Here is a 14,426-nt window from a genome sequence, read left to right as displayed (position 1 = left end):
CTTATCCTGTAGTAAGCTGCATAATAGAAGAACAGATATACATATGCATGTACATATCCTCAGTTTTAGTTGAATACCACCAGAAAAATTTATTTTTATCTACATAAAATAACAAGCTTGTTATCTTGTATCAGATTATCAAGTATCAGATTTGTATAAAACATTGCATTATTTAGTTTAAGTAGTTTAATTAAAGGAATCTTCTTCCCAATATAGTTCAGTAGGATCTGAGCAATTCCTTTGTCATACTACAGATAGTCCTCGTTTAGCGACCATAATTGGAATAGATAACTCAGTCATTAAGTGAAGTAGTCACTATGTGAAACACTGGTGGTGCTTATGATTTTACTTCAGCTTTCCTTTGCTTTACAGACATGAGAGGGTAGAAACGTGGGCATTGATCACAAAGTTATTACATCACTGTCATAACTGAAAACAGTCATTGTACAAGGCAGTTGTTAATCAAGTACTATCTGTAGTTCAATGAAGCATTCATACCAACTATGCATTAAATATATTTTAGAACTTTATGTTTGCAATTTCAAACATCAAAGAAACCCCATGATTTAGAACATTTTTGTGTACTTCAGTTTTTTCATAGCGTAACAGTCTCCTTAGTGTGGTAGTTTTCAGATGCAGAGGTAAGAGTTTAACTAGTGAGTTTAGACATGCAGCAATAAATATTTCAGAAAAAAACTTCCATAGATTATACTATTTTTAGAGCAAAATAACAACATAATTTTTTGTGCTTTTCAAAAAAATTTTAGTAATTGAATGTTTGATGCTTCTCCATTTAAAACAATTCCTACACAAAACAAATTACCGTATTTTTTGGACTATAAGACGCACCTAGATTTACAGGAGGAAAACAAGAAAAAAAAATAGTTTTTGGCCTCTGTGCATCACGTTTTCACCCTCCCCAGCAGCACACTGCAGTGCTCTGCACATCCCATTTTTGCCAAAAACGGACCTGTTTTAGTAAAAAATGGGCCCATTTTTAAGCTCCCAAACCCTCCCTGCATCGCGTTTTCGCCCTCCCCGGCCCCCAGAAGCACTCTGCAGACCAAGGAGGATTCGGGAGGCCAAAAACAGGCCCGTATTCAGTCTATAAGATGCACTGAAATTTTCACCCACTTTTTGGAGAAGGGGGGGGAGTATGTTTTATACTCTGAAAAATACATTCTGGGAAGTTATGGCCAAAGTATTTGATATTCTTTTGTATTCCGTTGTTTTAAGATGTTTTCATAGTAATAGTACATTCTCATTTGCAGTGTAACATAAACTATACTTTAAATGTCCTTTATTCTGTTGAGATCTGCTGTTCAAGAATAAGTCCAAAATAATGCCTTAAATTTTTTAGTTGTGACAATAATGCAAACATAATAATTATTATTATATAATTATAATAATAATAAGATAACATTTTAAGAAGATACTTCGTTGATATCTAGGATGCTGGTAGCAACCCGTATCAACCATCAGTGCCAGTCAATAATATCTGTGATACATTTTTAAATGTTCAGTTGACTGAGTTTCATATTTAATAATAACAATAGTAATAATAATAATAGGTAGTAAATCACTTAATCTTTCATTTTAATTATACTTTGATTGAATGCAGTATATGATTAAAGAATATTTATCCTCTACTACTTATCACAGGATTTTGTTCTCTTTATTGTATTCATGTTTTTCAGCCTGTGTGATAACATTGTCTATTCTTCCTTTTTAGTGGGTGAATCATCTCTTGAGGGGAAATCTGGCTCAGGCGAAAAGATCAAGAAACGTGTGAAAACGCCTTATTCCCTAAAGAGATGGCGCCCTTCAACATGGGTCATCTCCACAGAACCTCTGGATTGTGAGATTAACAACAATGGGGGTGACAGGGTGGTTAGTTCTAAGTCCAGCACAGCTGTTTACCTTGGAGAAGGAGGTACTGCAACAACTATGGTGTCTAAAGATGCAGGAGTGAACTGTCTGTGAATTGTTTAAAAGCTTACACAACTGACATTACTGCATTCTGTTAATGAACATGCAGAAGACATTTTATATTTTAAAAAAAACCTTCCTGCTTTCTTCTGTCAGTACTCCTTACCAAGGACTTGCTTTAAATAGATTTCAGCTATGCAGACAATTTATAGCTTATGCTTCCATAATTTTAATTTTGTTCTTTTTTTTTTTTTTTACATTTTGCACTTTTTATTTAGAATTGCAAAACTACATCTGTTCGTCCTTGACCACGAAATTATATATGTATGTATCAAATACTGTGGTCTCAAAATATTTTTTTTAAAAATCAAAAACAAGAAAATGTATTGCTGATAATCAGTCTGGACCCGTTTCTAAAGGTCTCTAAACAGCTACGCCAGTGGACTATGGTGGCGTCCACTGATCATGTGCACAAATCATTTGTATGTTTCTGTGTAACGAGTGTATTACTTTCATACTTTCTATTTTACACCTGTATTATGTTGAAATGTGCAATAGTCTGTAGTTCATAATATACTTTGTGTTTCCATTCCTACAATACATTTTTCTTTTTGGAGTTAAAAATGTCAATAGCTGTGTTTAATCTGGTAAATCAGCAGCCAGTGGTTTCTAACCATGAACTCTGCAAGCATAATCAGCTTGAAGTAACTGCTTTTATCTATCAGTATATGTGCTCTAAGATTAGAGTTAATGCATGATTTTCCCCCTCCCTTTACTCTTTTTTTAAAAAAAACTGAAAAGAACAAATCTTTTCTCTTTCATACTTCCAAATTAGAAATTTAATTTTTCTTCGTAATGAATGACATAGGTTGGGAAAATTTTAATCAAGAAAGTGTTTAAGAAATGTAAGAAATCAACAGTTATCTTCCTGATTAGTGCGATACTAATTAAATGTATTTTCAATTAGGAAATTTACAGGGTAAAGAAAGTTCTACCTTGGATAGGTGATTTATGATTTATTTTCACCAAGTCAAGATGCATGTGAGAATTAGAAGTACAAAAACAGAGCAGAACTGAAGGGTGGTATGGCATGGAAAGAGGAGAGCAAAGATAAAATATCTTGCATATGCTTATGAGTGGTTGGATGTTGCCCCTTATGTGTGCATTTGTGTGGCTGGCTGTCATTCTTATGGTATAGTTTATGCAATTTGTCAGTTAAATATAGTATTTATGTATATTTTTCCTTAATGGATGCTTTTGATGCTTGCTGGAAATACATTTTTGTCTCATCTTTGTAATTTACCTTAAACACATTGTGTACAGGTTGTTTAGGCATATTTTTAAGTAGTAAAGCTAAAACCTGGATTAATTTGCTTGCTTTCTATGCCTTGGTTATCGTCACAGCCAAAATGATCTACCTTAATATTGACATTAAGTTGCCTGCTATATCTGATTGACCGTATAAGAGTTTAATGAAAGGATCCAGTTCATCTCCTCTTTTTTCATTAGTTATTCTTCTAGAATATGATTCATGCTTATCTCAAAAGCCTATAAGTCTTTTGTTGTTCTGACCAGGAATCTTAGAAGTTGTAATCCAATGCTTCTGGAAATCACCCAATAGAAAAAGTCATATATAACAGGCGGTCCAACGTGCAGCTTTGGACTGCTAGTAATGAACCCCACAAAATATAATAAAAATATTAAAAATAATGGAAGTTTGTTATTTATATACATTAATTATATTATATATTTTATATGCAGCCCAGGACTGTTTCTCTTCACTCAGTGTGGCCCTGGCAAGCTAAAAGGTTGGATACCTATGATACAGAACATATATAGAGCCGTACATAATTGCATATGACTATTACAACCTCTGGGTCATTATATTGAAAATAGGTAGGGGAATTTGCTTAAATTGAAACTAGTATAAACACTTGCCATAGCTTGAACCCAATTGCTATGCAGGCAGGCAGATTCATACATACATATACATACACACACACATACACACACACACATACATACATACATACATACATACAAACAACATAGCACCTAACATGACAATGTTCTGAGTGAAGTAATTTTATTCTAGTACTATTTTTCAACCTCTTATGGCCCACTTTAAATAATTTTAAAAGTCACCTCTTTTTCATTGAATTCTATTATTTACTATCTTTCTAAAAGTATGTTGCCTTTATTCTTAGAGTCATAACATACCTACACCTTGGCTGCTAGTTTTCTTAGGACTTGGTCCTAGATTCATGCAATAACACATTTACAGAAAGTTGTAGTCCTACCATATTTCATTCAAGCTTGCTTTTTATTGTACAACTATAGAATTAGGTTTTCTTATCAACATTTACCTTTTAAGTTACACTGAACTGTTCTGGGGCAGAGAGGAGCACAGTCAGCTTTCATGGTGAGCAGTTTTACATGCTTGAATCTGTGGCTTGCTTAAATCAAGCTTTTCAAGGCAGGTTTTGAGGTATCCACCTAAATTGCTGTGCAGCCCCTAAATCAGCCTTAAAGAACAAGTTTATAAATTTTTTTGGTGGAAAAAACATTGTAGGAGCTCCTACACTTCTCAAACTGATTTCTCAAGGTAGCAATATTCAGGCCAAGAGGAAATTTGATTAGTGGGATTTAAATACCCTTTCAGCTGCCCCAGAGTGCTGTATTCTAAAAGGGTATATCAGAAAAGGAAGCCTTATTTTGAAAAGTGAATTGCCTAGATGTCATTAGCCTGAATGGGCCCAATTTGTCTGGCTGCTTCCTTTTTATATTTCAAATATCCAAAGGGTCAGGGAAGAGGTGGGTTTTATTTCTAAACTTTCTTTGGACAGATGCCTCTCCCTACTTCCCCAAAACAGGAAGCATGAGATGTTTTCTTAAGCATTTTCTAGAGTTTATTTAATTAAAAAGAAAGCAGAAGGGAATATTGGGGCAAAGAAAAGTCTCTGAAAGTAGTTCAGTTCCACTTTAGATCTGTTTGGTATTAAATGTATCAGAATATATTGACAATGACTGTAGGATGTGGCTATTATTTCACTGTGTCTCATATTGAGACACAGTGACCTAAGTTTAAAAGTTAAAAAATATAATTTATAATGTTTCCCAAATGTATCATACACATTTTGCTATTAGTTAATTTTGCACAGTTATGGATGTGATGCTCTCTTTCTTAAAATTATACTGCTAGCAAATGATCAGTTGAAAAGTATTTATTGAAAAAGTACTTCCCTTTATCAATATTTTGAATGAGAAAATATTGCATGATGAGGTACATTATTTGCCATTTTGTAAGAACAAATTTCCAAAAATAAATAAAATAGTATCAGAATTCCATTACTTAGCAAATCAAAGACAATGTATTTTTCTAATGTGGCAGGCTCATTGTTTCACTATAATTTCACCTCCACCCCACCCATAATGTGATGCAGGGGAAGGAAAATAGTGCGCAAGTTAAACAAATTGCACTCTTATTGTATAAATTGTATAATAAGTGAAGAATTATAAAAAAAATAAAGATACATTAATTGCATTTTAATTCATGGAGAACAATATTAAAAGCATGTATTTTGTGTTAGATATAACAGGATAATTCAAGCTACTTTTGTTATCATTTGAAAGTAGAAAGTTCTGCTCAGTAGTCACGTTTATTTTAGTTGAATGAACAACATAAAATGCATAAATGCAAAATTCTGCATTGTTCCTCAAAAGCTGTTGTACTCATGAATACCCATACTTTGTGGGGAGGAACTCAAAATAGGTTCATGCTTGAGAAAGGAATTTTTCATCCACATTATTTGTGATAGTCTAGCAGTAAGTCCTTGCACATCTACTGCATCTCTAAGCACTACTCCTTCTGATGTATTTTTCCCCATGATTGTTTTTTAACAAAACAGATTAATATAAAGGTTATAAAGCCTATTTCATCAAAGAATTATAATGAAGAACAATTTGTTTCATTTTTACCATACTTGTATATCTTTTATTACTTTTTCCAGTTAATACCATTCAGTTCTCTATTGCAATTTTTAAAATATTAATTTTATTAGGAAAATATGTGATATAAAGAGTAGTCTAAATACTTTATTTTTCCTTGGTAATTTGAAAATATCTGATAAATTTACAATTTATTTTGAACCATATATAATCATCTAGCCTAGACTAAGTCAGTACTTTCATTTAATTTCTTTTTTGCAAAGGAAATTCATATATGGCTTTCATCTCTCCCCTAGAGTACGGGTGTCAAACCCAATCATGTGACATATTGTGATGTTTTTCCCCTTTGCTGGAGTGGACATGGCCTGTGCATGATGCATCTGGCCCGAGGGCCGCCAATTTGACACCCCTGCCCTAGAGTAACAAAAGGAATTTGAGCAAGCAATTTTGAGATAAAAAGTGTTGAGCGATCCAGTTTAGATACCCTTGTTATTGTTTTATTCTGTTGTTCTACCTTAAGTCCATTCAAACATCACAGTTAAGATCATAGCTTGTGGAATCTAAATTGCGAAGACCTTGGGAAATAAGTGAAACCATATCTTGCATTTGGGGTCTATGTTGAACTCTTTGACCAGTTTTTAAAAAAGTTTTCTTGGGGGAATTGGCTAGATTCTCTGCAATGAGCCATACTTGCTATAACTGCCGCTTTAGCAGCATCTGGAGAAGGCAGCAATCATTGTGTATTTTTCATCAATTGGGTAAGTGTTCGGTCATTTAAGCTGAAAAGGGCTGATCTTAGAGGGTACAGTTTAAATACTTGAAAAAGCTGAAGTTTTTTTTGTGAGTTCCAGAGTGCTTCCAGAGACTTGTAGCCAAAGTATTGGGTGCTTCTTGATCAACACAAAATGATGTACTTTGAAGCCAAAGGCAAGAGAGAGTAAAAGTATGAGCTCCAGTAGCCCTGTGAAAAAGTGAACTTTTTCAACAGATGTCATTTCTTATTCCAGTTTCATCCATGTCATTACTTTGCCAGGACTACAGAATGCCTATTATTGGCTCAAGTGTGTACCCCATTTCAGGATGTACTTTTGAGTTGTAGAGGGAAAGCATCTCAAACTTGAGATAGGCAGTGGTCCTGTTTGCAGATTTAAACTGAAGCATTTGCTTTTTCAAGCATGTCATTCAAAGTCTTGAAGTGCCCACAAGTGCCCCCTGTATGCTTGCTTCTGATATGTAAGTCCAAATCTAAAATTACAAACACAGATTCAGACAGAATGATTGATTTTCCTTTGTCTAATATTGCTACATTTTAAGGGGGTCATTTAAAAAGACGTGGTTAAAATGCCATCTTAATCAATTTGCTTCTTATTTTGTTTTATATAATTTATTCAGTGACATAATAGTTAGCACTGTTAAAAATTCTGGTCTCTTATTACTCAAAAAGTAAGAATATTCTCCTTCCTTTATATAAGACATTCAGTTATTAGATACTTCATTATTCCTTCTCAATAGGGCTTACAATGCAGAGGCTCTTTAGGAATCTATTTTCAAAACTATTAGAATATTAGAAGTGAAGCAAAGATTCTGGTAGTTTAAAAACTACCAAATTTATTACGGCATGAATTCATGGACATATGCTACATAAAGTAGAAGTCTAGCCTCATTGCAGGTAGTGCTTAACTTACAACCATTTGCTTAGCAACCATTCAAAGTTACTATGGCACTGAAAAAAAATGACTTGCAACCAGTCTTCGCACTTATAGCTGTCACAGTATCCCCATGATCACATGATCAGAATTCATGTGCTTGGAATTTATGACAGTTGTATCATCCCCGAGTCATGTGACTGCCCTTTGCAACCTTCCCTGCCAGCTTCCAACAAATAGTCAATGGGGGAAGTTGGATTTGCTTAAATGACAATATGTTTTACTTAACCGTGGCAAAAAAGGTTGTAAAATCAGGCACAAGTCAGTTAATCACTACTTTGCTTAGCAACAGAAATTCTGGTTCCAGTTGTGGCCATAAGTCGTACAGAGAAATAGAAGTAGGGAACTATTTGTTCACACCCAAAATGGGAATGTCTCAGGCTCTACCATGTAAATAAATAAATATATATAAAATGCAGTTAGAAATCTGAGAGTGCCCTCTTCTGACTTTGTCAAAAAAATGTTTTTTTCCATATTTTTTTAGAGCACTTAGTTCAGAGTGTTTATTTTAATTTTGGGGGATTTTGACAAATCCCCCAAATGTTACTATATAACATTTGTCTAGTACTAATATTATGGTTATGGTTTTTCTTTTAGCTATATCCCTGGTATTTACAGCGCTTAGATTTGTCCATGAAAAAATCCAAATTAAATGGGAAAGGCAACTAGAAATTCAAAAAAAGAATGATTACATATCTAATTTTTGTCTATCTTAGTTTGTGTTGGTTACTCAAGATCAAATGATATCAGTGCTGCATATTTGTTTTCTTATACTGAAGGAAATGTACTGGCCAGCATGCAAGATTAAAACACACCTTTCTTTGCTTCAGATTAAATGTTTTCTAAAAAAATGTTATTGGGACAATAGCCAAATACAAGACAACATTCACTGAAGCTGAAATGTGAAGCTATATATATCCAATTACAAAAATACTACTGTACAGTCTTCAATAGCCAAGCACCCAAATATTTCTAGAAAGTAAGATGAGCTGAAGAATGCTAGTTGTCATATTGTAGTCCTATTGTACTGTCTCCCACATTACTGCTGAAATAGCCAGTTTATAACTATTAATTTTATTATTTTTGTATAAACTGCCCAATATTTTCCTATGCTATTTAAGTTGTGTATTACAGGATGTGACTTAATTACATTTATTGCTTTTTTAAAAATGTTTTATTGAGGCCACTAAGAAAGCTGACATTACTGAAAGCCAATTTAGAGTTTTCTATGAATTCTTGTAACAAAATGCCTTGTGATATATGAATCTGAATAAACAGACTGTTTTAATGAAAATAATGGATCAGAACATTTAAAAACTATCCTTTAGGGGGTTTGTGGAGAGGGGAAAGGCTTGCTGTAAAATTATGCATTAATCCATTTAATAAATATCACTTCATGAAAGTATGAAGTTTGTACATGTGTGTCACTTAAACATCTCTAAATTAACCAATAGGTGTCACTCTTACATGCAAAAATGTTTTTATATTGACCTGATATCTTTTATGAAGTTTTTCAGTTTAGGGAGTTTTCAATTTTTCAGTTTATCCCCATAATTGCATAATAGAGAAGAATGCTAAAAAATGTAATCAGGAATATGTCATCATTATATATTATTTGCCAATCCTTGCCTTTATGCTTACATGATCTTGTAAATAAAGCATATGAATAATAGCTATTTGGATATTTGAGAGTTGAAAATTGCTTCCAGACAATGAGTTGAGAACTTTTAGAAAAAGAGAAAATTTTAAAGAGAAAATATTTCACTGTTCATAGGACACTGAGGAATAATGCAGATATATGTATGGGATGAGCACTGACCATTTTTGAAAGATTTGCCATAAATTAGCCTAAAATAGTAATACTGTTAATATGTATACAGAATTCTGGAGTAAAAATGTAATTTGAAGGTATATTTTATGAAACAAACCTGCCTAACTCAGAGTCTAGTACAAGACTGAAGGAAAAGCACATACAGTTGTCATATTCAGTCATTTGAAATCTACTGCAAAAACTTAAAATGTTTAGGACTATAGGCAATTGCATAATTTGTTTTACAATAAGGGCAATTTGACAATTACACTTTCAAAATCAATGCTGGTTTTTATCAAAGGAAAAAAATAGATGGAAATGTTACTGCTTTTTAACAACTGAAGTTTATTACATAAATCAGCTCCTTTACCTCCCTAAACTGGGGAACAATCATAGTTTATTAGGGTAGAATGTACTGGCTAGACCAATTCCAGTGGGAGAAGGCAGTCCTGCAAATAACTTGATGTTGAGCCATGTAGAGCTTTATGGATCAGCTCCATTTAAATTATACTCAGAAGCCTACTGTTAAGCAGTGTAGGGCCTGGAGTAATATATTCTCACCAGGAAATGACAGCACGTTGGCTGCACCATTCTGAGCCAACTGCAATCTCCAAGTAATCTTTAAAAGTAACCCAAGGAATATAGGTAGTCCTCAACTTAACAATAGTTCGTTTAGTAACCATTTAAAGTTACAACGGTTGAAAAAAGTGATGACCATTTTTCTCATTTATGACGCAGCATCCTCATAGTCACATGATCAAAATTCAGATGCTTGGAACTGACTCATATTTATGATGGCTGCAGTATCCCGAGGTCATGTGATCAACTTTTGCAACTTTTTTTTTTTGAAATTTTTTAAAAATTTATTTTAAACATAAAACATATCTTTTTAGAGCAAAAGTTTGATCCGGTATAAAATAAGTATAGATTCCAAATTTTATCCATTACCATCTTAAAGAAGAAAAAAAGAAGAAAAAGTAAAAAAAAGAAAAAAGAAAAAAAGTTCTAAACCCAATTTTTCCATTCAATCTAACATCTTGTTCTAACATTTAACATTCTATTAAGTATCACCCTAAATCTTAAATTCCAAATCTAAACAGCTTTTTATAATATTCATTTATCATTTTAACAATCAGTATTTCATATATTTCCCTTACTTCAAAAACCCAAATTCAATCAGTATTTCTTCAAAATTGCATCTAAAAACCAACACAAAGTATTTTATTCCTCTCTTACAAACATTTCAAAATCAATTCACTTTAAAATTTACTTCTAAGGTATCTCCTTCACTCCTCCTAGGTTTATTTTTAACTGGATTACAGCTTGGTTAGCTGATTTCCAGGGATGCTTCCCTCCACTCCTAACCTTATTTAATGGCTGGATCACAGTTTGGTTTTAACTGCTCTCCAACATTTTCTTCTCCACTCCTCCTAGTTTTATTTTTAGCTGGATAATGGCTTAGTCAGCTGTTTTCCAGGGATGCTTACCTCCACTCCTTACCTTATATTTAACTGGTTCACAGTTTAGCTCTAACTGCTCTGCAGTATTATCTTCTGCACTCCTCCTAAATTTATTTTTGGCTGGTTCACAGCTTAATTAGCTGTTTTCCAGGGATGCTTACCTCCCCACTCCTTACCTTATATTTAACTAGTTCACAGTTTAGCTCTAACTGCTCCCCAGTATTATCTCCTCTACTCCTCCTAGGTTTATTTTTAGCTGGTTCACAGCTTAATCAGCTGTTCTCCAGGGATACTTTCCTCCACTCCTAATCTTATACTTGACTAATTCACAGTTTAGTTTTAATCATCTAATCACCCAAATTATACTTTTCACTCCTAATTTTCATTTAATTAACTGATTCATAGCATTTTATTTTAACTTACCAATTAAAAATAATGATACATTTTAATATCTATCTTCTCTCCTATTCTCTCCTAAACTATTAATTTTCTTTAAATTTATTCAAAAATTCATTCCCATTCTCTTATTTACTATAAAAAAACAATATTTTAATCAATTTTAGAATCAATTTTCTGTAACCATTAAGACTCTTATTAATATTTTGTAAAAAAAAAAAAGTTTTTTTTTCGTAGTTTTCACATATGGTTTTTCTATGGCAACATTTCTCGCTTTAAAAAATAGTCATAAACTCTATAAACAATTCTTCTTAATATTCAAAGCTTCATTCACAAACCCTTTTAAAAAAAAACAATTTTCTGTAGTTATTAAATCTATCAGCAATTCTTGTTGACAATCAAAAATTCGTTCATTGTCTTCATATTTATCATAATTCTTCTATAATCACATTTTTCCCACTTCTCTCAATGATAATAATGAAAAGTAAAAAGGGAAAGAAAAAAGGAGAAGAAAGGGATAAAAGTATGGCAAGAAAAAATTAAGAAGAAAGATTCAAAAAAAAAAAGAAAAAAGAGGAATAAGATAAAAGAATAGGGAAAAGAAAAAAAGAAAAAGAAAAAAGAGAGAAAAAGAAGAAAGAGGATATCTCCTCCTTACATTATTTAAACATCAATTACGTAGAAAGCATTTACATCCATCTTAATCAGACTATAGCGCTTTTCTCATCTTGCTACCCAATATATTCCAGTTTTTCCCTTTCTCTATTCTGTCCAAGCTCTTTTTTTCCTTTTCGATTCCGATATCAGTAATCTTGTAGAGACTAAAAGACTTAGTTCTTTTGTGTTCCATGCATGGTATCATCTTGTCTTCTTCCGCTGCTACATCCTTCCCTTTTATTGGCACGCCATTAATCAGCAGTTTTAATGTTCCAGATAATTCCTTCTTTCCAACCATCCATAAGTAGTCCAGAGTCAAATTAAGTGCATCTAAAGTCAAACCTCTTTAGTTTTTCTTCAAGGTAATCCAATTTAGGAAGCAAAAGTTTCTCCTTTAAGTAGCAAGCAGTCCACAATTTACACTTTCATTTCTTCTTAATAGGCAACCATTTTAGCTTCCTCTGCTTACATCTGCTTAATCAGTTTAGATTGTTCCTTTTCATTTCTTCTTTCTTCTTTCTTTCCTTAATACCACCAAAGAACAAATTAAAAATCCCCAAAGTTAAACCTCCTTAATTGTTTTCATAATAAACCAGCTTAGGTAACAAGATACATTGTGTCTGAGTCAAACCGAAAGTAATCCACAAATTTAAATTTTCACTTCTCCACGACACGACTCCATTTTAGCCAATATGCAATTCTCCGCTTGGCTTTTCCGATTGTTTCGAAAGGTTTCTGCTCAACGCCTCCTCCCTCCTTGTCTCTCCAAAAGCAATCCATATCCATAATGAAAAGTTTCAAAGTTTTATAGTTGCCAACTAACAGTCATTTCACAAAAATCCACATTAAAGATAGTTCACAAATGGGTTTCTTCCTCCAGCACATAGCTTAAAATCTTCTTGCCCCCCACCCAGTCTGTAGCCGCTATTTAAGGCTAAGGGCTCTCTTGTCAAAATCCATTTTTTAATGCTGTTCCCGCCAGGGTAAAACTCACCTGGCTTCCAAACAGTTTGCTCTGTTTCCTTGCTTCTCCTCCTGCACATTGCTTTCCTAGTTGTCACAGCCTTGAGGCAGCCTCCATGGCTGCTGTTCAGCCACCGCCGACGCAGAGGATAATCCTCCGGCCCTGAGGAACCTGCCCATTCCTCTCGGGTGACCGAAGAGTCCCTCTCTTACTCCCTGTCCCTCCAGGACAGGGTAGGTCCATAGACCTGCCGGCGGAGCTTAACAGACGGGGTTTTCGTGGGGCTCCTTAGATCCCCGCTATTTCCCCCATCAGGATCGCCGCGATGCCAACCAGAATTCCCCATCTTTTGCGAACTTCTGACAAGCAAAGTGAATGGGGAAGATATTCAATTAAAACAGTGTTACTAATTTAGCAACTGCAGTGATTCACTGTACAACTGTGGCAAGAAAGGTCATAAAATGGGGCAAAACTCACTTAACTAAGTTGTTAAATGAATCTGTCTTCCCTATTGACTTTGCTTGTCAGAAGGTGATCACATGACCTTGGGATACTTAACAAATATCTCACTTAGCCACAGAAATTTTGGGCTCAATTATGGTTGTAAATTGAGGACTTCCTGTATGTTGCAATAGTCTAAATGGATGGTGACAAGGGCATGAATCATTATAGCAAGCTCTTCTCAACCCAGATAGGGCCACAATTGGTACCAATAGTCCTCAACTTACAACCACAAGTCCAGAAGGAGCCCCAAGTCACAGACCTCCTCCTTCAAGAGTAATGCCACTCCATCAAAAAAAAGAGAAAACATCAGTTATGCAGACCCAGAGTCCTGATGGACATACAGTAACAATTTAAGTCTGTTCTCTTCCATCCAGCCCCCCCCCCCCCCCGCCAACATGTATTAGGATAGGAGTTCACTGGCTTCACCATCCAACCTGGGAATCATCAGCATAATGTGATACTGGACCTCACACTATTAACTAGATGACTTCTAGTAGCTTCTGTAAACATAAAACGGGGAAGATGTCAACCATGTAGGGTAGACAAGATTAAAGAGATCAATGCCATATAGGTTTAAAACTACTTTTACTAAAACAGTAATAGTAACAGAATCTTGCAAGTCTGAATGTGCTTCTCCCTCCCTCCCTTTATCTCCATGTGAATTAGAGATAGGCCTCTCTGAGGTATTTCCTCAAGATAGTTTTTTGGAATGGGCTTAAGTTACTTGTCTGATTGTTGGTATGGTAATGAATTTTCCTGCTGTCCTTCAATGCCATTCTCTATGCCTCTACAGAAAGAACTGACCTCTGTGGCACTTTGCCACTGGACCATTCTCTCATCCCACATTGACTGGAGCCACCTACTGAAAGAGTAGAACCACTGTAACAGTATGCCTCCAACCCTTCACAGGCAGCCCTGAAGGTGTCAAGGGTTATTAAAAGATGTAAATAGACAAGGGTGGGCATACTTCTCTCAGCCAGGTCCAGACAAAGATCATCCATTAGCACAGCCAATGCAATCTCCATTCCATTCCAAGCCTGAACCCTTACTGA

At 34.4% G+C, this 14,426-nt stretch overlaps 1 protein-coding gene across 1 annotated transcript in view; it reads left to right on the top strand.

Annotated features, from left to right (window-relative positions):
* The window catches only part of BMPR2 (bone morphogenetic protein receptor type 2), a 104,630-nt gene extending 102,513 nt beyond the window's left edge, over positions 1–2,117 (top strand). The window contains exon 13 of the mRNA XM_070933238.1: positions 1,733–2,117. Within this exon, the coding sequence (XP_070789339.1) occupies positions 1,733–1,983 (251 nt within the window). The 3' untranslated portion in view covers positions 1,984–2,117. The remainder of the gene's footprint in view (positions 1–1,732) is intronic.
* The last annotated feature ends 12,309 nt before the right edge of the window (positions 2,118–14,426 follow it).

Source organism: Pituophis catenifer, unplaced genomic scaffold (assembly GCF_029215685.1).
Source record: "Pituophis catenifer annectens isolate HBS135680 unplaced genomic scaffold, rPitCat1.0.hap2 SCAF_1, whole genome shotgun sequence".
In the NCBI taxonomy this organism is placed as follows: domain Eukaryota; kingdom Metazoa; phylum Chordata; class Lepidosauria; order Squamata; family Colubridae; genus Pituophis; species Pituophis catenifer.
Note: the sequence above shows the minus strand (reverse complement) of the source record. Positions and strands in the feature narration are given on the sequence as shown.